General features: G+C 41.6%; 1 protein-coding gene across 1 annotated transcript in view; it reads left to right on the top strand.

Moving 5' to 3' along the window:
- Positions 1-450: 450 nt before the first annotated feature.
- Positions 451-27,646, top strand: part of UBL3 (ubiquitin like 3) — a 55,160-nt gene continuing 27,964 nt past the window's right edge. The window contains exon 1 of the mRNA XM_065730190.1: positions 451-944. Coding sequence (XP_065586262.1) covers positions 918-944 — 27 coding nt within the window. The 5' untranslated portion in view covers positions 451-917. The remainder of the gene's footprint in view (positions 945-27,646) is intronic.

Genomic DNA, 27,646 nt, shown 5'->3' with positions numbered 1-27,646 from the left:
TCTATTATGATTCTACGAATCTTTGTCCTCTTAGCCTCACGGAAGTCATAATTTCCCCCGAGAAACCTTAGCGGAGCCGTTTCGTCAAGAAAACGGCGCGCTTTGGGGTGACCCTCAGCCTTCAGCCCTAGCAACGGCGGCTGAGGCGCGGGGCGGGGCCATGGCTGCAGACCACGCCCCCCGGCCGCCTACAAGCCCCATGGTGCCGCGGGGCGGCGGCGCGTGACGGCGGGAGGAGGAGGAGGGGGGCTCTGTCTCTCTCCTGCCGCGTCCCCTGCCCGGGCTCGGCAGACGCCATGTTGGCTTGAGGCGAAGATGACAGGGGGCGGCTGTGGGCCGGCATCGCGCTGAGCGGCGGCTTTTCCCCGGCTCGCGGCGCGACCAGACAGCGCCGCTAAAGCTCGCGGGGAGGGGGGCGAGCCTGCCGCCCCGGCGGGGGGGGTGGGGGGGAGGGAGCGAGGGCGGGCTGAGGAGGAGGAGGAGGCGGCGATGAGAGCTGAGGTTGCGGGAGGCGACAGCCGCTGAACGGCCCCGCCGAGCCCCGGAGCCGCAGGGCCGTCCCCGCCGGAGCCTGTTGCATGCGGCAGCGCGCCTAGGGGGGGCCCGAGCCCGGCGTCCTCCCGCCGGCCCCAGGGCAGCGAGTCGCTTAATGAGGAGGTGACGGCCGCCCCATTATCCGTGAATCAGCCCGTCGTTATTCGCCGGGAAGGAAGAGCGCGAGCCGGGAAAAGCCGCGCGCAGCCCATGTCGCGGCGCAGTGCTGCCCGCCCCGCCTGGCACCGCCGCTGACGGAGCCGCCGCCCCCGGCACAGCCCCGCGGCCCGGAGCTCCGCACGGCCCCGGCACGGGGATCTCCGCTCGCTGCTTCTCGTTGTGCTTTCGAAGTTGGTGTTAAAGCGTCGGGGAGAGATAACAAGATGTCCAGCAGCGTTCCGGCTGACATGGTGAGTGCCGCGCTCCTTCCTCCGTGCCGTTATCGTGGAGTAGCGTTTATTGAGGCCCCTTCTGGCGGAGGGGCGTGGGAAGGAGAGGAAGAAATCGCGGCTGCCCGCTCAAGGACCCTGCGGTTCCCGGCCGTACCCGCGTTGCCGGGCTCGGAGCGGGGCTCGGCAGGCGGAGGTTCCCCGCTTTGGCCAGCAGAAAGAGCCTGCGGGGTTCCTGCCTCTGCCCGTTGAGATTTTTTTTTCTCCTAAACCTGTTCGCGTTTCGTCTCAGCCGCCCGCTTCACGCAAACTTCGCTAGATCCTTGCCGACTCCGCCTTGTAACGCTGCTATGACGTTAATCCCCTTTACCTGCTGCCAGGTCAGGAACGAAAGAGAAATCCCCGTGCACTCTTTGCCCACGGAGAGCGTTTGTACACCCGCTGCAGCCTGGACGTCTCTCAAGGGCACTCCTGGTGCTCCCTATGGCGGACTGCTGCCTGCCGGCCTGCGCGGTGCCCTGATGGAGGGATGGCACAGCTCTGCCGGGTAACCCCGTTCCGAGGGCTCTGCCAGTGGCGTGCATGCGTTCCTTAAAATAATTAAGGTTAAAAAAGACCACTGAGATCATCTTGTCCAACCGTCATTTCTGTATGTCGCTCAATTGAGGGAGAACGTAATGTCATGGCTGTGACTGGATAGCTTGTTCCTTTTTCTTGCAGCAGGGTGTTTTCACTTATCCTTGCGTGATGGTTCACATTTAAAGGCGCTTCTTCTGAAGGCAGTGAGCTCCTCTGTGTTTTTTCTTTTATTCAGGGTGAAATTCTGTTCTGCGAGCATAAGCATAACCTGCTGTGGTGGTCACAGAATAACAGAGCCTTGTTTCGGCCATACAACTCATAGTGCCTCTGTAGGATAAATAGGCTGCTCAAGTAATGGCATTGTCTAGTTGCTTCATGTCATTGTTTCCTTTGCAGCTTTTCTACTGCAGCCCGAAGGAGTGAATTTTGTCAAGAGAGCCGGAATAGTGCAATACAGAGGGTGATCAGCCACAGTTCTAAGCTTCCCCAGCCATTCCCTTCCAAAGCACTAAAAATGTATTTTGCCTTTTGTGAAGAAATAGTGATAAGGAGAGTGCTGCCTCTGAGTTTGAGTCTTCCTAGCTGTTTATTTTCCTGCACCTCTTGTTAGGGGCTCTCTGACCATGCTCTGAGTCCCCTCCCCACTTCTACTGCCACTGGCCCAGCAGCAGCTCCTGCCTAGCTTGGAGCTGGGTGCTCACCTCCTGGAGCTGCCAGAGGAGCCCTTGGCCATATTACAGAGTATTGCTGTTTTCTCAGCCTGGGCTGGGTATGTGACACCCCTCTGTCCTGGGGGCCAGGATGCACCTGTCGTATGCAAGGACTCCATTTTATGACGATACATGCATCTTTAGCGTAGAAAGAATAGTTTGCTTCTGTTAAAACTGTTTCTTCCTGTCATTATGATGTAATGAGGATAGAGATGTGTAGGCCTGGTGATGGTCTGCTTCTTCAGGTCAGGAAGAAGCTTGTTATCCATAGCGATGTTTAAATATTGAGTCACTCCAAAGACGTTTGAATGAAGGTGTCACCAGTGTCAGTATAATTTAACCAAGTGAACAGGCATATTCTGTTCTGTTTTAGGATTGTTCTGTTCAGTTGCTGCATTTTTAGCTGCAGTTTCTCTCATCAAGTTCGAAGTGTGCTGTAGAAATAAGATGACTAAATGCAGTCAGTAACTTGATATGTTTTGTGGAAAGAGTACTTGAAAACCCATTTTCAATCTTTTATTTTATCATCCTTATTTCAAAGGAGCTTGTTCAAGAGGGAAAATGGTATTGTTATTTGATTGCCTTTTAAAGATAAGCACTTTCAGGCTGTCACCTTGTTTATGTATGTTTTTATTTACTTGTTTGATTTTGCAGTTTGCATTTCTCTTTATCCACCCACTCTGACTTGCATTTAAAAAAAAATCCCATTCTGTAGGAGTTGGCATCACTGTGGAGGGGTGCTGTATTATGAAGGCTCTGTCACGTTTACTAAATCTGTTATGAATTAAGTATTATAATAATAATGTTTCAAAGTATCAGATGCATGAACTAACCCTCTCATAATAATAATAAAACTATTCTAATTGATGCTTCTTAAAATGTGGTCTTCCTGTCCTACCTTAGAAATGCTGAGGATCTGCTCTATGTAAATTCCTAGTAAATGATCAGACCTTCAGTGAGCTTCATGCTCGTGTGTAGGCATAGTCTGATCCAGCCTTCTTTTCTTTGATTCTTGGTTGACTTCTTTCCAGAACTACAGCAGATTTTACCAGCTTACCATTTCAGCATCACTTCTTAAATAATTAACATAGCACTTTATCATTTGCATTCCACTAATAAAGTGGATGGTGACACACCACATTCCGGGCATCATAAGTTTGTGTTGCATTATTCCTTAGGAATACACTCTACTTAAAGGCTAAAACTCCAATCCTGGAATGAAACTTGCTGCTATTAGTCTCTGTACTTGTGTAGTTTCAGTAACTTAATGAGGACTAGAGTAGTATGATGTTCAAGGACTACATTTCTAGAGTCCTTTTTTTTTCTTCCCCTGCAATTACTGGTGATTGTGGTAGCAGTCTTTGAACATGTTGAATAATTTCATCAGATAACCCACTGTTGCCATTTGGTAGAAGCTACAGTTTGAGGGACAGATAGTGGAGCTGCTCCCAAGTTGTATTTTCTTTCCTACTGGTGAAGCATTACAGGTGCTTTATGGACTTAAAGCCAATTGACACCACCTTTTAAGTTGACAAAAAGAAATGGCTTCCTATTAGTTGAAAAACTGTAGCTGAGTATATCAAAACAAGCAAAATAAAACCCAACAAACCACAATGTGACAACACAAGTGAAACCACCACCAGCTAGGTTCAGTCCAAAAGTTGAGTACCTGTTGAGTTGAGTATCTTATTTCTCAGGAGCTATCATAAGAATTTGGGAAGCTGAATCTCCTTTTTATATTCCTATGATATTTCCCCCTACACATGTAATTCTTCAGGGGCTTTGGGACATTGCAAGAAGAGATCTGTATGACTGGAAAGCATTGTGCTATGTGCTCTTTCCTTCATTGGTGCATTTTGTTTAGGTACAAAAAGGCTCTGCCAGCTTTTTCTTCGTGGGCTGTTCTTTGTATGCCCTCTGGGATATGAAATTCCAAGTTCTTTTTGGGTTTGAGTGGTAATAAAGAGTAATGCATTTGGCCTGTTGTGAGGGGTTGGCTTTTTTTTTTGGTGTGGCTTTATGTAAATCCTCAAGAGTTTATAGAATTGTGTGTTTTCAATTTTGTTATGTGTACCTACTGAATCTGTATGTTGGACTTAAGAGATGTAGGTGATGTGTGGGAGATCATAGCAAAACAATGTTTGGTGTTACCCATTTGCAGATATGCAAGAAAATGGGTTTCATGGTCTGAAATCGCCATGAATGTGGGCAGTGTTAGAAGAGGGCAGTAAGTGGGGGAAGACTGTGTGTATGCATGCTCTTTAAGAAGTTCAGTGCATAATAGTGGTTAATAGCAGCATGTGTAGTATCTCTAATGTCCATAATCCATTTCAGTATTGGCTGACAGGAAAAGGATGAGTATATACACATCTGATCCCACAGCACTAGGAGCATCTTGGCATCCTTGAATAAGGTTCAGGCAGGGAAGGCTTAAAGGGGTACCTGGTTGAATGTCAGCTGTGTTTTAATGTCCTTCATTCAGTCTAAAATGTTCTTTAGAAAAGTATCCTTATAATGTGCTTGGACAGATTGGAACAAAATGTAAGAAAGAAACCATACATCTCAGTTCTGTTGTAGCTGCTTTTCCTTCAGCAGATGCATTTTCTTTGTTATGAAAATTGCAGAGCTTGAAGAAGCTCCTTCCTTACTCCATGCGTGATGAGCTGGCCTTGGTGGCGTTCTGCTGGGTTTGTTGTAACAAGATGCATCTCTTCTGTTACTTGCAGTAACGGCCAGGGATACACTTGCCAGAGCTGATGCTGAATCTTTGCACTAAGAGTATCTTTCCAAAGGATTGATATTTTTTTCTGTTCTTTCTTTCCCTTCCTCTTGTTCCACAGATTAAGGGAAGTCTTAACTATGGATCTAGCAACCGCACAAAAATGACTTTAGTAGTGACTGATGTTTGTATATAGGATGCTAATGAAAACTCTGGCACTCTAACATATTCAGCGTACTCCAAAACAATGTTTGTATGTCCTTTGTTTATCCAGGGAGGGGCAGCTGTAACTTGTGGATGGGGCAGTGAGTGTTCTTTGTGTCTTGGTGCAGCACTGTAAGTGTAGGCTGTCTGTGCAAGCCGCTTCTTCTTGCCCACCCTTTGCTTTGTTGTCCTTGGTACCTGACTTTCTTCACTCCAATTTTGTTCTCTAACTCCATGAAATAGGAGAGAGAGTGGGTACTGAAGGACGTCCAGCTCCTCCCCTGTTGGGAGCACAGGGCAGTCAGCAGTGACTGCTGGCAGGGTCCAGCAGGACAGAAAGGCAAAAACCAAATGCTGAGTATCTCTGACTGTAGCAAAATGATCACTTCTACACCACAGACATTGAATTGTTCACGTTAAAAACAAATTGCGAGACTTATCTGAGGAATATAGACAGAACAGTCAGGACTAGACAGAGATGAGTTGTGGCTCTGCAAGATTGGTGCCAACTTCAGGTTCCTCGGTGCTTGTGCTGCTGTTTGCATGGATCTAAACATAACTTTTCCCCATCAGCATTTTATTTTAGATCATTCCAGGCCCATGTCTCTCTTCTTTGACTTGGCCCAAAGCTGTATCAGGTGAGCCTGTCTGAATAGGGCCCATACAGCAGACCAGGTAGGCAGGTTTTCATGAGAATGTCAACCAAGTGACGAGGATGGACTTCTCTATTTTTAATGTTGGATTCTTTCATAGGAAGACTTGTGCGTTGAAAGCCATGCTCATGGTATATGCAGTCAGAGGGCTTTGTTCTGTGCTTCTGGTCAGTCACTGTTGTTTGCAATAGGGAAGGGAATGGAGAGCTCAGTTCTGACTCAGCCTCTGAGTGCTACTCTACTTTGCAGGAATCCAGAAATATCCGGAATGTGACTAATCATTCTTGTGGTTTTATGTAAAAGAGATAGTACGGCTTATTTTCAGTCTTTGCTTTGTGTAGGTCTGGATCCTCTGACTTGGTTATTTCTCATTCCAAGTACAGTGAAAGGCAGAGCTGCTGATCAGCACTCTTTTCAACATTGTCTGTTTGCAATTAACTGAGCGTACTAAAGTAGCGAGCCATCTCTGCCACAATTTTGCATGCATAAACTTCAGCACACCGTAATTATTAAAGGACTCTGACTGAGTGCAGTGCTTTCATTTTAGAAGCCACTGGAAATGAGCAGAATGTCAATGAGGAATTGTAACGTCGCTGTTCTCATGTCAAATCTAAACTTGCAGATCCCAACTCTTCATTGGCTTTAGCCTCATGTGAAGATTTGGCTTCAGAATTTCAATTACTGCTTAAAAATTGCCTTATAAACTCAGTTAGGGCAGCCTTTAATGTTTGACAGTTTCTGTTACATGTACTTTTCAGAACATCTTGAAAAATGATCCCTTCATCGCTTTATTGGGTATACATCCAGACATACAAATTGACAGATGGAAGGAAACGCTAATGGAAGAAAAGAATGAAGAATCAACAGCCTGCAACAATTATAAATAAATAAAAGGAGGCATTGGTTGAGATTCTGCAGATAGCTGTATGCATTTCAGTACCACAGTTTTTGTATCTGAAAGGAAATACGTGGGAGGTGAGGACGAAGTTGCTAAATGGGCTCTCTGAAAATGCACAGGAGGTCTTTTTATTTTTGAAAACAACATTTAAAGAAAAGGTTAAGACCTTCAGACTTGTGGGTCTGCTGTGCCTCAGCAATATGGTTTTGTGGAGATGTTGCACGCGGGTGTTGCTGTGTATCTGTGGAAATGCAGCATGTTTTGCAGCACTAGCTGCAATTGTTTAGCTCCTCCGCAGAGGCTGAATGAGTTATGCTGGTAAACCATCCGCAGTTTGCGTTGAGACTCTGCACATATGTTGAAATCTGACTTAGAAATGTAGTGCTTATGTTCCGCAACTAGAAACTTTGTGAAATGGGATTTGGCTGACTGCAGAACTGTGGCATTGCCATCAGTGTCTTGTAACTTTGTGTCTCCTTTCTGGTAAATAAATCTGAAAATAGCATGCAAGTGGCAGGATCATGCTTGCGTGGGTTTATGTGTTTTTGGTAGTTTGCTGGTTTAATTTAAATTTTTGTGTGTGATTCAGTTTAGAATTAGAAGGAAACATTGTGGCAGAGTTCGGCTGAGATTATATTCCATAATACTGTTGTTATGGAGACAGAAACAAGCAGGAAGCTCCTCAAGTTCTCTGTATCCCATACAAATCAGTGAAGTAAAAACATACATCTCTGTTCTTGGTTTGGTAAGAGTTCTACCACCAAGAAAGGAAATTGATTCCTTAGTGGGATGTGTGTACCAAACGGCACAGGGACACAATCTGCAAGTGCCAGTGTTGGTGGCTTCCTGCTGTGGTGGTTCCAGTTTCTCTTGGTGCCTGGCACATGTTGCTGTTTTGGCCCGTCTCATTCTTATCAATTGTTCTGACTGCTGCTGAGAAGCAAAGTGGTCTTATCCTGGAGCATGCTGCAGACCTGGACTTTAATCTGCAAAACTTCTGGCAGTTTCTTTAAAAATGAACATATATTCTTGTTTATTGTTCATAAAGTGGGGTCCTGAGCTCTTGTGGAAGCTTTTCCACGAGCTTTGTAATGAGATATTAATTGATGAACGTTTAGCACCAAATTCAAAATAAGCACAAAGAAATAGATTTTCTTTTTTCTTTCAGAGATTGAAAAGAATAAAGCATTTAATCTCAAAAAAATAATCTTACTTCAAAGCCTTGTATTGTAGCATTGGTTGGTATCTCCATGGGGGAGTTACGATATGGTAATATTTTGTGGTCTGGCTGAAAGCCACATCACCATAATCTGATTCTGATACTTAGCATACACCCAGATAGGACTACTCAGTCTATCTCTGGAATCTGACAAGTTTTTAATATAGGGAAATAAGAGAATAGTGATAAAATAGAGAAGTTCAGTGTTAATCAAAAGTCTCTCTTATCTGGGGCTGTGGATTTAAGATTGCCTCTTTAAAGGTAGATTAGTGTCAGCCTGCATGGGAATATATGCGGCATATGCTAGTAAGCCTCAGGAAAGTTATTTTAAACTATATTACTATAGCATAATTATTCTAAAAGAGCTCCTTTTTCAGTATTTCTTTTAAGGTAGAATGCTGTCAAACATTCTTCAGACATGCCTATCTCAAATATGCTGCAAGTGACTGACTAGAAGAGTGCGTATTTTTTTTTTAAAGCCTGCTGTACCTAGTTACAAGGTTTTCCAATTGGTTTTAAAGAATTTGTATTAGCATGGGAAGTAACATAAACATCAGAATTAGTTTAATTCTTGAGGTGATGTTCTGCAGTAGTTGGAGTACAGTAGTTGGGCTTGCCATGTCTGAATGCATCTGCCATTTAGCTGTGATTGAATATACTTTTAATTGGTGCAAGCAAGTTGGTTGTAACAATTGTGGGGCGTGATAATGAAAGCTTAGCTCATTTGTGAATCTGGATTATTGTCCTGAAGTGGAAATAGATAGTACTGGACTTGCATGTTTGAGTGCTTTATACTTATGTAGCTGTTTTTGCCAATAACCTTGAAACTTTCAGAAAGCTTCAGTAAAAGATTTTAAGTGAAGAAGTGGGGAAGGATCTCCCATTTGCTAGTTCAACGTGATTCAGAAACAATGAAATCAACATTAAAATTGCACAGTTATTATCTTCTCATAGCTGTATTACAGCATGTAAGTGGTGATGAGGGTGCAGTGTGTATGATGATGAGAAAAATTAAGTAAGATGTTATCCCAACAGAATGGTGATCTTCCTGGTATGAAGGCTTCCTAAGTTCTCACATGCTTTTGTGCTGGACTGCACAGTCCTGTACCACGTAGGGCAAGCAGTGGTGCAGCATCGCATGTGTGCCATGCCTGCCCACAGGGCAGTGCACCAACACAGCTGGTGAGTATGGTGGGAACACAAGATCAGTGGGCTGGCCCTTCTTGTGAACAGCTGTGGAGGTGCACTGCTTTCCCTACTATGTAAATGGCATGGTAATACAGCTTTAAGCATTCTAGTTTGTCTGGTCAAGAACCCCATGCTCACAAGGTGGGGTTTGCCTGGCATGGTACCTTAGGTCGTAAGAATGTGTACTATTTGACTCAAACATTCAAAGGTTTTGCACCAAAGTATGCTGTAATATATATACATATATTCTTCATGCTGCCAATTTCTGAGAAGGGCTATTTTAAAGACTGGCTTTATACTTAAAGATGTGTTAAGTACTTTTGTGAGTTTCAGCTAGTTCATTTCAATATAAATTCCTGAGCAGGGGAAACGTTTTTCCAAAACATACTAGTGAATATTTCTAGCTGTCTAGACACCAAGAGCGAAGCTTTAAGATGCAATATGTCAGATCCTGGCACGGAGAGAACAGCTTGTTACTGAGAAATTTGACTTAGTCTTAAGGATTTCATTTTCCAATGGCAAAAGAATAGGAGCTCTTATTAAACAAAATGCAACAGCATTTGATTTCTGTCTGCTTAATTGCTTCTGGCCAGTATAGTTTCATAAGAATTGGGGTTTCATACAAATCTGGAAATCGGTTATTTTGATGGATTTGATGGATTACATGTGTTTGAAATTATTTGATGGTTTAAAATTTCCATTGTAGTGGGTGGAATACCAGGTAAACTGTAATTGTGGTTGCATGAGGGGCCATAAGAAGGCGGCAGAGGGTATTTGCTGACTTGCTTTAGCTTGTAGATTGGCTGAGTTGTTTTTCTTCTTGTGAAGGAGTGTATCCTGTGATATCAACTTCAGAAACTTCAACGGAGGGCTTGAAGCATGCATTTCTGCACTGAACTCTCACTGCTCACCTCAGGCTGGGGCTTCCTCATGTGTTCTGCTTCTGACGGGTGTGAAAATGGGCCCTGTGTTTCTTCAGGCAGGGAATTCCCTAAGGAGGGCTGTAGTTGCGGGTACAGAATACTTCATAGAATCACAGTATCACCAAGGTTGGAAAAGACCTCCAAGATCATCCAGTCCAGCTGTCCACCTGTCACTAATATTTCCCACTAAACCATGTCTGTCAGTACAACATATAAACGTTCCTTGAACACCTTCAGGGATTGTGACTCCACCACCTCCCCGGCAGCCCATTTCAGCACCTGACCACTCTTTCAGAGAAGGAATTTTTCCTAACATCCAACCTGAATCTCCCCAGGTACAGCTTGAGGCCATTCCCTCTTGTCCTATCGCTCTTGATGTAGAAGAGGCTGACCCCCACCTCACCACAACTTCCTTTCAGGCAGTTGTAGGGTGTGATAATAAGATCTCTCCTAGTCCTCCTCTTGTTCCAGCGTGGTGCTAGCTTGGTGCTGCCATGCATACTTGGTGCAGGAGGTAAACAGGGCTCAGAAAGACCTCAGTGATGAGTATGTAATTTTTGTTGAGGTTGCACTTTTCCCAAGATAAGAGCCATGGCTGTGTCTTGCCCTCTGTTGCCTATAAAGGGTATAAAATCTCTCTGTAGAGGCTGGCGTTTCTAAGCTGATGTTGTCTTTGTTCAATATCCATCTGTGTTTTAAGCAAATAGCAGTGGCAAAATAAGCATAATGAACTGAGTATGGTGCATCTACTACAGTGCTATTTGTGGCATACATGGAAAACTGACATTGAGGGAAGTGTTAGAAATACAGAAACATTCAGAAATAAAATGATCAAGATAGTGAGAGCAGTGTGGTGTTGCTTAGCTGCCCATTGGCTGTTAAGCCACCATGTTTAACTGTTTTTTATCCTATTGTATCAACTCTGTGCTTGTTACATGTCCTATCCAGAAGCACATGTGTTTCTCCATCATGATCTGCCTTCCTTATTCAGCACCGACTCATTATTCAAAGCCTGGATCAGTCCATACCTCCTTGAACTGCTCAAACTGTGTTTAGAAGAGAAGTCTTAGTTCAGTGTGAGTCTTACTGTGATACCAGTCTCTTTGTCAAGTACTTCAGAAAACTCCCTTCACTTCTGCAAGATCAGTTTAAATCTGGAGTGATCTTAAGAGAACACATCCACAGCTGTTTCCTGTGTTCAAGGACGTGGGCATTTAGTTTTATGCTTAAGTTATCTCTCTTGCATTCTCTTTAACTTTGTTAAGAAAACGAAATGTAGGAAAGGTAACTAGCCTTATCCAAGGGGAATGGACTATGATTATCAGTCAGTGCTTTTATCTGCAGATGTGCTGGTTGGTGCTTGCTTTTAATTTATTTATTTATTCTTTCTTTCTTTAGCTGGGCTTGAAATCTGCCAGAGTGCATAATTAAGAGTGCTGAGTAATACCAGATAAGGTGGAGTGAAGGTAAAGAGTTTCCTGCCTTCATAGTTGGTTCTGTTGCTGAATATCAGTCCTGACTTCGGTGTCTTAAAAAAGTCCTAGGTTATGTATTTTATTTATAATGAACACATGGTTAGGAGATATTTTGTTTCTCTCTGTTATCTTCTGCCAAAAAAGAGAAACTTCTTGTTTAGTTTTATCTTCTTGTTCTCGGCATATAGACATGGAGCCCAGAGGGAAAGAAATTACTGTGTAGATCATTTAGGTTTTTGGCCTCTTCTGCCTCCAACAATGTAGTTTCAAAGTTTTTATCTTTTACTGAGTACTGTTCTGCAGGAGATTGAGGAGACAGATAATGCCTGAATAAGCCCAGCATTTTTTGCAGTTTTCTTGTATCAGATAGTAGTTTTTCTCATAAAATCTGATTGCAGCGTGTTCCATAAAATATGGTACAGTTTGCAGGAGGATAGTGGTAGTTTGAAATTTCATATGCAAAAGAAATTAGTTCAGAATCTTAAAATAGGGTGGCATTGTGTTTTTGTTCTGTCTGTCTTTTGGGTGAAGTTGTTCTGCTGTGCTTTACTGGGAGCTGTATTGGCCAACCCTAGGGTGTCCCTGGGGCTGCTGGGAGAGGAAAGAGAAAGTCTTTTGAGTTATTTCAAAATAGTTCTGGCTGGCTTTCTGGAAAAGATGGCACTTGTTTTTTTTTTGTTGTAGGCATTTTGAACTGCTGTAGTAGCTTGTAGGAGGGTGGTGGTAGCAGCTGAAAGGAGCACAGGGAGAAGCCAAATCATGGTTACACAACCATTTAATGATGAGCGGTACAGGCAGTGCACATAGTGGTGTCAGAGCCTTCAGGCTTATTTATGAGCAGCAATTTGCCATACAAGCATGTGAGAAGCAGCAAACTGTCAAGGAGATTTTTCTCTTATTGTGCATAGGTTTGTACTCTTAAGTAATTAAACTTTATAATGTGAAGTTTTTAATGGGTGTAGGGCATGCTAGATGGTAAGTTTTCTCATAGCTGTCCTTACCCCTTCCACTGCATGCCAAACACAAACATACCCAAACCCATTCCTTTATTTGTATGTGTGGTATTGGTTCTGAATAGAGGTAGAAGAGTGGTGTACATTGCTCTAGGTGGAAAAATGAGACGTCTATATACATATAGACGTCTGTATATGTCTATATACATATAGGTGATATCACACCTTTTGGCAAAGGTGAATCTTGCATTACCAAATCCAGTTCTAAAGCTGGAAAGTTCCCAGGACTTTGAGTTTGCTTCAACGTGGCTTATAATGCCGTTTAGCATGTGCTCATGGCCTGGAGTGTCGGCATGGCAGGCTGTTCCCAGGAGCATCCCATCAGTGCCCTTCTGGAGGAGCAGCTGCAGCACATAGGGAGAATGCATCCCAAGACGTAAAGACAGCACCAGAGGTCTGTGTTTGGGTAATTTGTTTGAGCTGTTGGGGCTCTGTAAGGACCCATTTGTGGTATTTTCATATTGTTTGTCTGGTATGCTGCCTTTTCTTTGCTTAAATTTATTAAGTTGCGCTTCAAAATCATTAAATGCTTTCATTTACAGCAAATCACAGATCTACAGTTTCATTATTCCCTACAGAAAACTTCAGCATCTATGGTGGCGAATGGTGCAGCAGAAAGGAAGCTTTCCTGTATTCAACCTACGTTTCCTTCCTTTTAGTGTAGAAGAATTTCTCCTAATTACAACTCCTTGCAAACTTGGTTAGCTGCAGGTGTGCTGCACTGTTGTGGCAGAGTAGGTACTGTGTGATGGCAGATGTACGGCCAAGTGAGATCCTGTCAGAGCTGTCACACACAACCTGTTCACAACAAAAAGTGGAAACTGAGACAGGTTAATACAGTGAACTTAAAAGTAACTGAAATTATCCAGTGAGAACTTGCACACAACCAGATTAGTTTAGAAAATCATCTGAAGTCCTTGAAAATGCGTTACCCCATCAGCTTTGTAATTTGTGGTATGAAACTGGACTCAACTGGGCTTTGCTAAATATCACAAGCAGGAGTGCAGTGTCTTTCTGGTGTGCTGTGTATAATCACATTTGTGTAACAGGAGAGAAAAACACTATCAATACAAATACATTATTTTAAAGGTACTGAAGTTTTTTTTAATGGGATCTCACAGAGAAATTCAGATTGGTTTTGTATATTCTTTGGAGCTTGACAGGTCTCTCTTGACATTTGGCCTGAAATGTTTGCAGGATACTTCATATTCTCAGAGCAGAAACAAATGAGCAGGCTGAGAATTTGTGTATGTAATTAAATAATGAAGATTCTTTGGCATTAAATAGCAAGCTTCCTTGTATTCATACCTTATCGCTTCCCTGGCAAGATTTCGATCATACATTAGAAGTTAATATTACTCCTCATACTTGAGAAGCGTTTTTCTGTTTTGGAGTGCAGCTTCTGATAGCTAACTTACAGCACAGCACCTTTGGCCAACTGTATTTCATATTTCTGCTTTAGTCTTGGCCCTGTTTAATTTCTGAAATGTTTTACTTTGGTCTTGAAAAAAGCTCATGGTTGAAACTTAATGATTATACATAAACCTTTCCAGCATAAATTGCTGTAAAAGAAGAAAGAATTGCCACGCCATTTCATGATTACCTTGAAACATAACATTTTCTCTGCGTGCTTAAAGGCCGTATCTTATTTGCAGCAACACTTCATGTTTGGAGGAATTTCATATGGAGGGATCTTTATATAGCACCTATCTAAACAGGCATCGATCTAAATATAGTCTCCATCCATATGACAAGACTAATCTCTGTGTTTGGGCTTCTAGCAGACCTCTTTTGGATGGCTAGATTTCATAACTGAGAGATCAATCAAAAATTAGCAAATTAGACTTGCTATATTGGGAGCACTGGAAATAATACTTGATTTAAAGAGTCAGAAGACTTTGAAGACATTTTTAAGAATAAGGTATTTACAATATTCCTCTGAAAGGTTCAGCATGCAGTATGTGTGGGAAGCAGTGCTGTACATGCTTCCTTATGTCCAGAAGACCAAAGCTGAGGTGGCAGCCTACAGTTGTGTTCTTTCCTTTAGCTCCATCCATTTTCTGTACATGGGCTGTTACACCTCTAATACGGCTTCTATTTGTGGATGAGTGTATCATGGTGGTTGAACTCAGGCAGTTTGTTCCAAAGACTTCTATTGTTCAAACTAAGCTGAAAACGATCAGTGGGATAAAGCTGTGACCTAGTTCTGGATTTCCATCCTTTGGAAAGTATTATTTTGCCAAACCCGTGCATGTGTATTTCTTTAATTCATTTTCTCATCTTTGAAGATTGATTAATTACTTATTTTTAGGTCGATGGCTCACATATTCTGTGAATAGAACGGGCATGATATTCTATTCAATGTTAATTTTGAGGGTTTTATTTTTGCGAGAGGGGAATTTTTCACCCAGTGTGATGTTGGAAAAGGTCAGCCTGCCCTGCCCATGCTAGCTCTCAGCAAAGTACCCTTCATGCTTCTAGCATCAACACACTACATACATAAGGAAAATTCTCTGCCTAATCTGTAATGATGGCTGTTTGGTCTTTATAACTTTAGTAAGGTTTTCTGCTTTTTTGTGTGTGTGTGATTGTGGAGGCTTGGTGAGTAAATCTAATATTAGGATATATAATACAGGCATTGAAAATTGGAATGAAGAATTGCAATTATGTTCTGTTTGTGTCGCTTTTAATTTGGTGCAGTATGGGGCTGGGCCACAGGTACCAGTAGCCTGGCCCCAGACTGGGTTCAGTTTGTTTATTATTTATTTTGGTGGCATTAAGCACATTGGTAACAGTTTCAAGGAGTTGACAAGAGTTCATTTGCAAATTCACATAAAAATCCTAATTCAAAATAATGTGCTCAAATCACTGTGCTGTTTGCTCACCTCAGACTGGTCAAACTGCTGAGAACTTCAGGAGGGCTGGTGAAGTGAAAGCTGCTTGAAGCTGTGACAGCGGCTGGATTTGAGGCTGAGGATGTGGAGCTGACTGTGGTGCTGTGGAAGCTGGCCCTGCTATCAGCAGCCCCTGTCCCTGTCTGTGCTGGGTCCCTGGTGGAGCTGAGCAGTGTGGGAGGCTCCCCCAGGCTGTGTCTTGCTCCAAAGAGGCAGCTCAGCATCAGTATCTTTAGGAGGCTGTAGGTTGTCACAAAATGTGGTTTTCCAAAGTGAAGGTCATGTTGGATGTTGTCTGTGAGTGTGTTTGTTGTAACTTCTGCACGGTTTTTGTCTGTTTTCAAGTGTTGCTGTATCTTGTTGTAAGTAGCTCAAATAATTGTATGGTTCTGATTCAGGTGATGGAAAATACTGAGGACTTTCAGCCAGAATGGTTTGAGTTGAAAAGGACCTTTAAAGGTCATCTAGTCCAACGCTCCTGCAATGAACAGGGACAACCTGCATCTAGATCAGGTTGCTCATTGCCCCATCCAGCGTGATCTTGAGCCTGGCCAGGAACAGAGCATCTACCACCTTGCTGGGCAACCTGTGCCAGTGCCTCACTGCTCTTATTGCAAAAACCAAAACAAACAAAAAAAAAAAACCAACCTTATATCTAGTCTAAATCTCCCCTCGTTTAGTTCAAAACCATTTTCCCATGTCCTGTCACCACAGACTCTGCTGAAGAGTCTGTCTCCTGCTTTCTTACAGCCCCCCTTAGATTCTGGGAGGCCGTTTTCAGGTCACTCAGAACCTTTTCTTCTCTAGGCTGAACAGCCCCAGCTCTCTCAGCCTGACTTCGTAGGAGAGGTGTTCCATCCCTTGGATATTTTTGTAGCCTTCCTGTAGACATGCTCCAACAGCTCCATGTCTCTCCTGCACTGAGGACTCCACATCTGGACATAGCATTTTAGGTGAGACCTCACCAACACATAGCAGAGGGGCAGGATCACTCTGCTTTGGATGCAGCCCACGATACTGTGCAGCTTGTCTGTCACACTGAAGCATGGAATAGAGAACTTTTTGTCAGGGTCCTTCTAGGCTTTGGAGTGTGTTGAAGAGGGCTGCGTTGCTGAGACAGATCTCTTTGCCCTTCCTTACTGCATGTAAAAAAGACATGTTGTTTTCTAAAGTAGTAGAAGAGAATTATAATTATTTGAAACAAACAAATCCCCTAAGTGCTGTGTTGTGAGGCTAGGATAATGGATTAAAACTTTTCTCCATAGTATTGGGTATGCTCACATGGCACTGTCTGCCAGTGGAACATGTGCAGAATCCAGCTTTATGGGTATCTGAATAAGAGGAAGGTAGGATTTTTGTTGCTTTTGTACATCTGTTTTTTTTCCCTCCCCTAATTACCAGTATCATGTTTGTGTCTCAGATTTTTGGGTTGCAGTACAAGAAAGTAATTGTAAAACTTTCCATTTTTCTGAGCATGGAGAATTTTTATCTCAGATGTTAGAAAAGTAGATTAAGATGTAATCTCTAGAAACATGATGTTTACTCTAAACTTCGATGTATATACCACAATGCATGCCTAGCTTTGTTTGATTTGAGAAATATAAGAAGCCTTTTTAGCATTGTATCTGTTTAGTTAAAATGTATATTCAGAGAGTGAAGCAGATCCCAATTTCATAACGTGTACCACCATCTGTTAAATGCATGAAGAGCTTATTTTTTTTCTGGATGGGGTTTAGCCAGCTGTCCATTTTGCATTGCTGCCTGGATGGAGGCATGCATTTAAGAATAACACAGTAGGCTTTCTGTGAGTTGACACAAAAGCTTTTTTTCTAATCTGACTCCTTTAGCTTGTCTGACACTTCCCCAGATCTATTCTTGCTGAGGAGTGTATTTGAAATCTTCCCATTGCACTCCTTTTCTCTAGTGTATTTTCTCATCTTCCTCCCACTTAGACTGGAGTTTCTGCTCAGGACAGGACATGTGCTCTCAGTGAGCGTGCGGATGTATTTGCTAGCTGCAATCCAAAGCCCACCCTAATCCTATTGACATCTAACCCAAGCAGCATTTAGTTAATCTGTCTGGTATTCTTCTTACTTAGTCTGACCCGATGAGATGATACAGCTTTTTGTGTCTTCATTTTCTTTTAGATGAGTGTTTCAGGATGGTAATGGCACACTTGTAGAGTTTACTGAAATTTTCCCCTTTTAGTTGTTGTTCTTATGATAAGAAAGATACCCTCAAGGCTGCTGTCCGGTTGTGCTGGCAGACTGTAGTATTGTGTTGCTATTATGTCTAATTGTAGTTTATACGAGGGCTACTTAAGGAAAAACTTGGTATTTATCAGGATCTGGGAAGATAATTGCTGCAGGTCAGTTAATCATTTTTGCTGTTTAGTCTGCAGCAAAATAGACTGTATTCAGGAAAAAAAAAGTCATAAATAGAAAATTGATTAAAATTAGAATCCAGTCCTTTGTTGACTACAATTTAGAGCTGGCTTTAAAATGCAGTTTTAGAAAGTCATCTTTCTGACTTCCACTGGAGTTTTGTTCATTTAAGCATTATTAAAACAATTTAGAAAATTGTAACTTGAACCTAGCGGAGATCAGGAAACTACCCAAAGCAATACGCTGTATTTTCTGATTTGGCTTTCCATCAGGTACCTTCTGGGCTGCTGCTGAGCATTCCCGCTTAGAATGGCAAATCTCCTTTTGTAAGCTCTCCACGTTGGGTCAGTTTGAGACTGCTGGGCTGGCAAACGATTTGGCTTCACTTCACGTGGGAATCCGTCTGTTTATTCTTCCTCGCAGAGTTAGCAAGGGGTGTCTGTGCCACTTAAAAGCATGTGTCCTCTGAATTCGGCGTCGTGTGTGAGCGCTCCAGCCTGTTCTTGTCCTGTTCAGCTTTGTTTTCCAGCCATCTCTGACCAGCAGCACTCTGGTTTGCTGCAATTTGATGGATTGGCATTTGACAGTGGCTCCAGAGTGTAGATAAGCATGTGAAATAGGAACAAGAATTTGAAGCAATTGTATGGAAGACAGCTGTGATACTAATCAAGCTATAGCATCAAAATACTTGAAATGCTTGCTCTTAGATTTGTGTATCAGTTGAATAAACCACACGAATTAATTGCATCCAACTTCAGCTGTTTGTATGTGATGTACTCTGGCTTAACTTTGTTGGCCCAACTCACCAGAGGTTTACTCTAGGAAGATCAAGGACCTCAACTCTATGCTTTTAAAGTCTCCTTTGCCCTAGCTGCTATCTTCAAACTGTCACTGGAGGCTTTGTAGCTAAAATCTGACGATATGATGTTATTGCAAGACTGTCCATTTATGTGTTCCTGGCAAATGGAGGTGCCAGGTGTGTTCCAAGACAAACATAGCTGCCTTCATTCAAACACTTTAATGAACCAGTGGACAAAATTGCTCTAGTTTTTTCTTTTTTTCCTGTGTAGTCATTATGTGTAGACCTGACTAGCCATGTAACGCTTGCCCTCCCATGGCCGTATTTTCACCTTGTCCTTGTAGGAGGGTTTAGCTATTGGTCATACCAGCAAGAAAATAATTGGTCAGTGAATGGTTTGGAGAAGTAATCTACCAGAACTTCTCCCTGATCTTTTGTGTGTCTGGCTTGAAACTTTCATCCAGTGACGCAGTCACTAGATCTCATCTCAGAAACAAGGAGAAACTGGCACTGTCCATGTTGTCAGCAGCTTGCAGTCAAAAAAGTTTAGATGTACCAGAAAATACACTCTTGTCATAAACAAAGCAAGCTGGCTGAATGCTGGAGATCCACATGTGCTTGTGTTTATGTAACCACTGATGTACTGAGACAATACTGATGTCCAAGTAGGGCAGTAACAATGAGTGTGGCTTAAAGGATTAGTTGCTTGTCAGGCAAAACAGAAGTACTCTTCTTTGCTTGGTTTCATAAATCGGATATGAATAGTAAAAAGCACATGAATACCTAAATAGTGTTCGTTTTAAAATAATTGTTGCCATTCTGAGTTTTAGTTGGAATCATATAACCAACAGGATAATTAAGGAAATAAAGCTGTTAATCTTAATGCCTTTTTGATGCATTGTCAGTATATAAATGTAGCAGTTGGACCTTTCTCACATTCCTGGTGCCATGTTTATCAGGCATTTGTCCCCCTACAAGTGCTGCTTTATGGAGGGGTATGGGAGCACTGGAAAATCTGTAGTAACAAAATTATTTGGTCTGACTGAGGGCATGAGTATTAATGTACATGTCTAGTGTGGGGTATGACAGGGAGGCTGTTAGAGGTGTTCACATATTCCTGTATCACGTTCTTTGATGAGCTAAAGGAATTTATAGAAACAGTTGTAATAACATGGTAATGACAGAAATTAAGGATTTCTCCTTTTTGACTCTTGGAATCTCAAAAAATTTGAGTCAGAGGTTGTTATACATGGATATAGTTTTCTACCTGTAAATTTGTTTTCTAGAGCTTCCACTGGACTCAGTGCTGGAGCTGCCAAATGTGGCTGCTGAAGGAAATGTGGCTGCTGAAGGCCTACACAGTTGAGTGGTGTCTTGATGTATGGAATGCATTTAATATGAATGATGAGCAGAAGTTGTCAGGAAATCCACATTTATAGATCATAGAATGTCACAGTAATTTACAGAATCACAGAATTAGGGGGATTGCACCAGGGGACCTCAAGAGATCGAGTCCAACCCCCCTGCTAAAGCAGGAACCCTACAAGAGGTCGCACAGGTAGGCTTTCAGACAGGTCTTGAATATCTCCACGGAAGTAGACTGTCTAGAAGTGGCCTCTGGAGGTCCTCTAGCCCAAAGCTGAGCAAGCTAGGAGAGCAGCTCCAAGTAACCATTGGGTTGCTCGGGCCTTGCCTGCTTGAGCTGTGTGTGTCTTGGATGCTGATTCCATTGCCTCCTGGGGTCTCTTGGGGCAACTTGTAGCAGAATGTAAACCAGCTTTGCTGTGAGTTCATCTGTGTGTGCAGGTAGAATTTCCCTTGCTGCAACTTGAGCTTATCAGAATGCTCTGTAACACTGACAAACTCTGAATAAGAACTTTCAACTACTTCAGGATTCCTCGTGTTTTAAGATCTGTAAATAATTTCATGTTTTGTAATTCTTAAAGCAAGTTTGTCTGTGAATAGTAGTTTGAGGATTGACCTGTGAAGTTTTTTCAGTATAATCTAGCATTTCTGCATTCCTTGTAGATGGAACACTTTTATGTATACATTTACTGGGAAACTTGGCTTAGATGAACAATTTTCTTTCTTTGTATTATGTCTCAGTTATTTAGGTAATGGTAGGAGAGAGAAGTTTATTTTGTGGGTTAAGAAGCACTTAGATAGCAAGACCCTTCAGTTAAAATGCTCAGCAAGGAAAGAATAGTTCTTCCAAAATGCAAAACACCCTCTTCTATGTGCAGAGCTTTGGATAGAGGTGAATGATGAGAATGTTAAAAGGCAAAAATAATAAGCAAGGGCAAGTTTTTTTTCTTATTTTTGGTGCTCATAATGGGAAAAAGGTAGTTTAACAATGCTTATATAATGTTATGTTCTTCCTTTCATTTTCACAAGTCAGATGTTAACCTTTTGTTCCTTTCATACATACCTTAACCTGTGTTTTGTGAACTTGAATATAGTGTGTTTAATGGGGTTCTGTTGGTGTGGTGTTCCTAACATTATTTTAAGCATCTAGGCTCATGAAAGGAGCTGGAGAAAACAAAAAAAAAAAAGGAAAGATACAGACACCATCAAAATGTCTTATATTTGAGAAGTTCAACTTCTGTTTCAGTTCTCTAAAACATGATGCAGCCTGATGGATACATTTCTGAAAATTGATATTACGAGGTTGGTTTTCATCTCCAAGTTATGTGTCTTAGTGGAATTTAGAAATAATTGCTAGAAAGGAAGACAGTCTGGAACCAATGTTTGTGTTCTTCAGTTACAGAAGAGGAAAGGGTCATCAGTGAGTGGTTTTGTCTCTGGCTGGGTGAACATTGGCTTGTGCTTCGTGTTGGATTCTTCACTTGAGTGGCTAGACCTCACTATGGCTGTGAAATAAGGAATCTCGTATTTAAATGTCTGTTCCCCTGGATTTGTTTTTTATCAAACAACTGAGGTTTTTTGTTGAGTGATAAAACACGGCTAACATTCTCTGGTTTTATCTGCCAAGGTCAGGCGCTGTGTCCCATGCTTCTCACATACAGATGATGTCACATTAAATATGCAGTACTAACATCTGTGTGCTATCAGTGTCATTCTTGTGGCAGGTTGTGAAATTAACAAGCAGTATTTCAGATGATTTGACAGCATTTTAGATGATGTTCGTACTTCGGACTGCTCTTGTGTGTCCTTTTTGCTTTGCTGTTCTAGTACTAAGTGTGAGCATGCAGTGAGTGAATAAAGAAAAGCCACTTGTGTGGGATTTCCATATCAAGGGAATGTGAATAACTGCTTACACCCGGTGACTTTTGATCTTGGTAGATTTACAGAAAAAAATCAAGCATGCCTATTTCTCAAAGGTAGAATTTTTGTGCTGGAAATAAAGAATTTTAAAACACGTACACCATCCATAAAGCTTTTATAGATATAATAAAGAGTTTGAGTAGTATTCTAGGAAAGTAAACCTTTAGAAGTTCTGCATTTTTATGACAATGGTGCCATTTTTTTTTCAAATAGAAGCCATAAGAAGAGAAGGTCATGCTGATTTAATGCATTTGCAAAATGGCCTTTTAGTAATTTTGATAATCCCTGGAGGAAATGATTTAAAAAACATAAACACTTCCAGAAAATCCTGTGGAGTTTGGGTGAGTATTCTCTGCAATGTTTCTTTTTAAACAGATCCAAGTCACGACTTGTTAAATTTACATTTAATTTCCCATGCCAACAGATAATTATGATAAATAGAATTATTTTTTTGTAGTTTTACATATGAACAATTGACAAAATACTGTTAAAATATGCTTTTCTTCTGTAGAGTTTTGTTTGGCCTTTGAATCCTTAGCTCCATGGCCCAGCTGTGGGAAAAGTTGTGTTAATTCAGGTGTCATGAAGGTCATCATATGGTGGGAGAGAAACAGATGTGTTTGTGTTGTTTTTTGATTTCTTCATTAGTTAATGATGGAGATTTTGTAGATTACCATGTCTCACTGTGCCAGGTGGAAACTTCTGTGCCCCTTGCCAAGCTGCTGCATCTTCCTTTTTCTGAGCTTCCTTCATCAGGGCTTTTCCAAGTTCTGCTATGCACAGGGATGCTTCTGGCATTCCAGTTTACTTCTGTTTTGTGACTACATGACTTCTCCAGTAAGCAACAAGTAAGTGAAAGCTTTCTTCTTTTGCTGACTCATTGTGAAGCCACCCCTCTCCTCTGTATGACTTCTGTGAGGGTACGTATTTTATCTGTATTGCCTAGCCAGCAGAATATGCTGGAAAGTCAAGGTGCCTGATAAATTTGCCACATTCTTAAGCTGAAAGACAGCTTTGTGGTTAGCAAGTTACCTTGAAATAATTTTCAATTAAATGTAGGTTGAGGTAAAATTTCAAAGTGTACTGTAATGTTTCAAGTAGAAAGCAAAAGATATAAGGAACATAAGTGTGGAAACGAGATGTTTTAGTTAACTGATCTGTGTTGAGACTGAACCTGGATGACTTCCCTCTTCTTGTATCCAGATGGTTTGCCATATTTTATTTCTGGAAACCCACCTTGACAGAGATGCTGCCTTTTTGTGCTGCCTTCCGTCTGTAGTTACTTCTCTTTGAACATATTTAATCTTTCCCTTGAAACTTGTTAATTTATCCTTAAGAAGTTGTCTTTCACTGTGCTAATTATAAGTATTGCTTCTTTAAAGATGAAAATGCGATTTTGTTCTGTAAACTGTTGTTTCCTATTAAGTCTTTGTTCTGCTGTTAGCAACTAAAGATAATGTAAAGCTTTTGTTCTTCCTTCTATGCCTTTTCAAGCCTGTAAACCTTTGAGAGAGATGTAATCTTCTGCTGCATCTTATATCTTTGTTCAGCATTCACTAAATAAAACACTTGTTACTAACCTCTAAATGAGACAAATGCCTCACTATCTATTGTAGATTTGGAACCAGACATGACCATAAATGTTTTGGGATGATAACAGATTTGAGGTATCTGTCCTTCAGGGATGCTCTAACATCATTTTCTCTGTTCCTACTGCAGCATCTTTATTGCATCCTCCTTTAATGACTCATTAGCTGCTTTTCACTCAAAGATTCCTTGCAGAGATTTCCCACCACCACCCTTGGTACTTTTCTCAGTAGTGTTTGTGTATGTGTCTACTTCATCTCTCTCTGACCTTACCAAACTTCTCTTTGGGCACAGGTGGGGAAATCTGCTGCCAGCTTTGTGAAAACCTCTTTGGTGCAGGCTTGCCTTCTGGTGAAGCTAAAATCTCACTTTTTATTTGTGTTTTTGTTTAGCTGAAGCCCTGCTCTGCTTTTCTTGGGCAGCATCAGTTTTCCAGATCATCATTTGGGCTTGTCATCTGAGTGCCAGTTTTGTGTGGATGCAATTGAAAGGCCTTAATGAGATTTTTATCTAAAGCTCTCCAATTTCTTCTTTCGGTCTTACACTGAGCAACATAAGTTTTCTTTGCTTGCTCCTTCAGCTCAAGTTCTCCAAGTTCTCTTCATCTCACCGTGTAGTTACTGCAGCATTCTTTTCTCCATCCCCTTTTATGTATTTCCAGAATGATCTGCAAAGATATAAATGGAATGCTGGTTTTCTTAATACATCCATTCACTATCTCTTTCTTATTTCATGGGGGGGGGGGGAGGGGGAAGATTGCTTATCTTTGTGTCACGCTGGCAGCTGCTCCTGCATGTGCACTTAATGATCCAGTGCGTAGGTTTAACCTTTATCCTGTGCTGCCATTCTTTTCGGGATGAATGCCGGGTATGTCAGCTGCAAAATTAACATTATCCACTTCTTTCCTCCTAAATATTTTTCTGTGATATTTACAAGAAGACTAACAGTGCATAGGTGATGTTCCAAGATCACTGGCTGTAGTAATAGGCAGCAGTACTATCTTTTTGTGTTTTAACTGTAGAGTGTTTGTATTTCCTTGTTGCCCTTGAGTTACTAGGACGATTTCCTTATTATGGTCAGACAAATCTAACTGTGTTAGACTTGGATTTCTGGTAAGGAAAAGTTGGCCAGCTTCTGTCTGGTTACAACAGTTAGAAATAATCAAGGCTGTCCTGACATTGTAAGATGGGTGTGAATCATGAAAATCGTGGGGAGCAGCTGCTTGCAGCACCAGCAAAAATGGAGAGGACAGGAATTGGAAAGGAAAATGTGTGTTTTGCATTATGTTTAGACTGAGCTACCTGCAGTGAAATGAATTGTCAGATATGTAGGAGACTAAATTGGAGGAAAGTGCTTCAGTGTATAATGCCAGATAAGAGTATGAACACAAATGAGTCACCCAGCACTGGGTGCTGGAAAGTAGAAAATACTGCTGAAAGAGGAATAAGTTAGAAAAGAAAGAAGGACAGTGCTAGGAAGCTGAAATGCTGGGAGAGGTGGGGAGGGCAGAGTGCAAGCAGCATCTCAGCAGCTGGGAGAAGACAAGGGATTAAGTGGAGCCATCAGAGTGCTGCATTAGCAGTTCTTCACCTTTCAGAAACGGATTAGTTTCTGGCTTCCTGACCAATCACTGTCTTCCAGGAAAGGTGATGTGATATGTTTTCTGGTGATTTGTTCTGTTTTATTCCCAAGGAACAAGAAAACAAAACAAAGGTAATGGTATAGGATGATTCATGAAGGGATCTGATTTGCAAAGCTCCTGTAGAGGTTTACTCCGTTCTGTATGCATCTCTGTATTGCAGTGGATGGCTTCTTCATTTGTTTTCACTCCTTTATGGAGTTTGAATATAATTAACTGTCAGTTGAAATAGAAACTTCTCAGCTAAAATGCCATCTGCAAAAGTTAAGCCTCTCTTTAGGTGTAACTCTTCTAGGAAGGATTATGGAGGGAAGGATATGTTAAGCATGTTCTAATATGTTTGCCTAGATAGTTCTAAATAGATGGACTTACCTCCTGATCTAGAAGGCCAAGCATCCATTACCTGCAGATGAGATGTGGCTTATCACACCAGCCTCACCACTGGATCTTTTAGTTCATTTGTCTTCATACAGTTGTTTAGAAATCGTTAAAACTGGATCTTCCTAGCTATAACATGTGAAAATTCATATCCTTTTTCTTCATCTGTTCACTGCTCTTGGAAGAGGTTATTTCATTCTGGTCCTGTTTGACAAAGCAAGTTCTATTTTAAGTGAGACGCCCTGTAGGAAATGTCAGCTTTGGCAGTAGAAGTCTGAGTATGGAGTGTGATCAATGGCAGAGGGCTTAAATGGAAAGCCTTGGTCAGTGCTAACATAACTTTCCTTGTGGCACTGTGTATTAGCAATGCATTAAACCTGGGTCTGCCTTTCTCTAAAAATAAGTTTCTGAATACGGCTGAAGTGAATGTCATAAATGTAACCTTACTGTTTCATGAGCAACTGAAACCACTGTGACTGTTTAAAAAATAAAAACAAAAAGTAACTGCAACCCTTGACTGTACCCAAAGAGATCTCTTCTGTGAGAAGATATCAATTATTTATAGTTTATGAACACTTAATGCTCTCTTTTATGGAAGGGGATGTAAGCAGTGTTGTTTCAAGAAATTAAATATTTGTTTTGTATTTGGTACTGCTTTCATGTTGAATGTGTGTGAAGGGGGAAAAGAGTTGGGTTAGTAACAATTGTTCTGACATTAAAAAATTAATTAAAGCAAAAAAAATGACAAAACAACGAACTGATTTATTGGAGTAACAGAAAGTGCCTCTCCATCCTGAGCACTCTTGCTCAGAAACTGTAAGACTTTTGGCTGCATCTGAACACAGAGTGCTTGTTATGCTACTTGATGGTTACTGCTTTGTATCTGTTGGTGGAAAATCTGTTAATTTTGGAAGTTGTTGGTTCAGTAGTTTTATGTTTTGTGCAGTGAGCCAGTGCCACTGAATGGCACAGCTGAAAAATGTTTAAGCTGAAAATGCGAGTCTCTGTGTGTAGAGCATACTTCTGTATTGCACTCATCTCTTGGGTGATATGTCCAACTAAACTTATTAATCTCACTACTTTGCTTATAGGATGTATGCTTTTCCCTATATGTATTTAGTAGTGTTAATCTGCAACTGGATTCTGTACGGGTGAAAAATGGTTTGAAAGTTGTGTGCACTTCTGAAGCGACTGATGGCAGTGTCAGGATATCAACTAGTGCCTCGTTGGTACTCATATTTCTTTGGTTTTCTGTTTAATGCTTCCTGATAAAGGTGCAGCCCTGTAGGCGAACCTGTTTGGCTCCCAAACAGCCTGCAGTCTGAGTGCCTGCTTTCACAAGAAGGCAGGGATGCTGCCAGGGCTGTCCTACAATCATCTCCTATGGGGTTGGTGGCTGCTCAGAAACTCAGTGTCCGTCCTGGGGACTGCTGGCTCACTGGGGAGAGAAAAAATGAGAAATCACTCTTTTGTGGTTTGCAGTGTCAGTTATACTTCCTCCCTTGATGAAACAAACAGTGTAACGGAAAGGAGGTATTAATTACCACTTTATCTGTGTTGGGAAACTGGAAATTTTTAACTAAGGAGGATCTGCAAGTGTAGTTTATAGAGAAACAGGGAGAAATGCTCTCTTGCTTTGTGTCCCACTACTCATTTAGCTTACCACAAGTACCATCCCTCTGTGAAAGCGCTGCTAGCAGACCACAAAAGAAATAATTAGTAGGCAAGAGACATCTGGTTTTGTGTTGCAATTTGCAGAGTTCTGAATAAATGTATTTCTCTCGCTCTTTCCTCCTCCTTGTGTTTTGTTGTATTGATGGTGAGCATTTAAATAAGGATCGAAGTTGTATTCTTTCAGGACTCCTCGCAGCCCAGACTTAGTGCACTGGTGTTTGATTTCAGCTTGATCTGTAATGGAAATATTCACGTGGTGAATTATTTACTGTTGAACGCTGACATAGAAAATAATGTATTTGGAGTTGCTTTTAATTATTAAAGGAAAAACATGAAAGTCAGGTATATATATGCAAGCATGATGTTTTCTGGGTAAAATGGCACTCCTTTAATACAGTTTTTCAAAATAGAGTTAACACAAATGAGCCACATGCCAACTTTAACTGCTTTCTTGGATGTAAATGGGCTTAATCTTTAAGTTGATACAAGAAAAGAAATGGGA

Source organism: Cyrtonyx montezumae, unplaced genomic scaffold (genome assembly GCF_038088225.1).
Source record: "Cyrtonyx montezumae isolate F1298 unplaced genomic scaffold, pur_monq_1.0 scaffold_12, whole genome shotgun sequence".
Lineage (NCBI taxonomy): Eukaryota > Metazoa > Chordata > Aves > Galliformes > Odontophoridae > Cyrtonyx > Cyrtonyx montezumae.
Note: the sequence above shows the minus strand (reverse complement) of the source record. Positions and strands in the feature narration are given on the sequence as shown.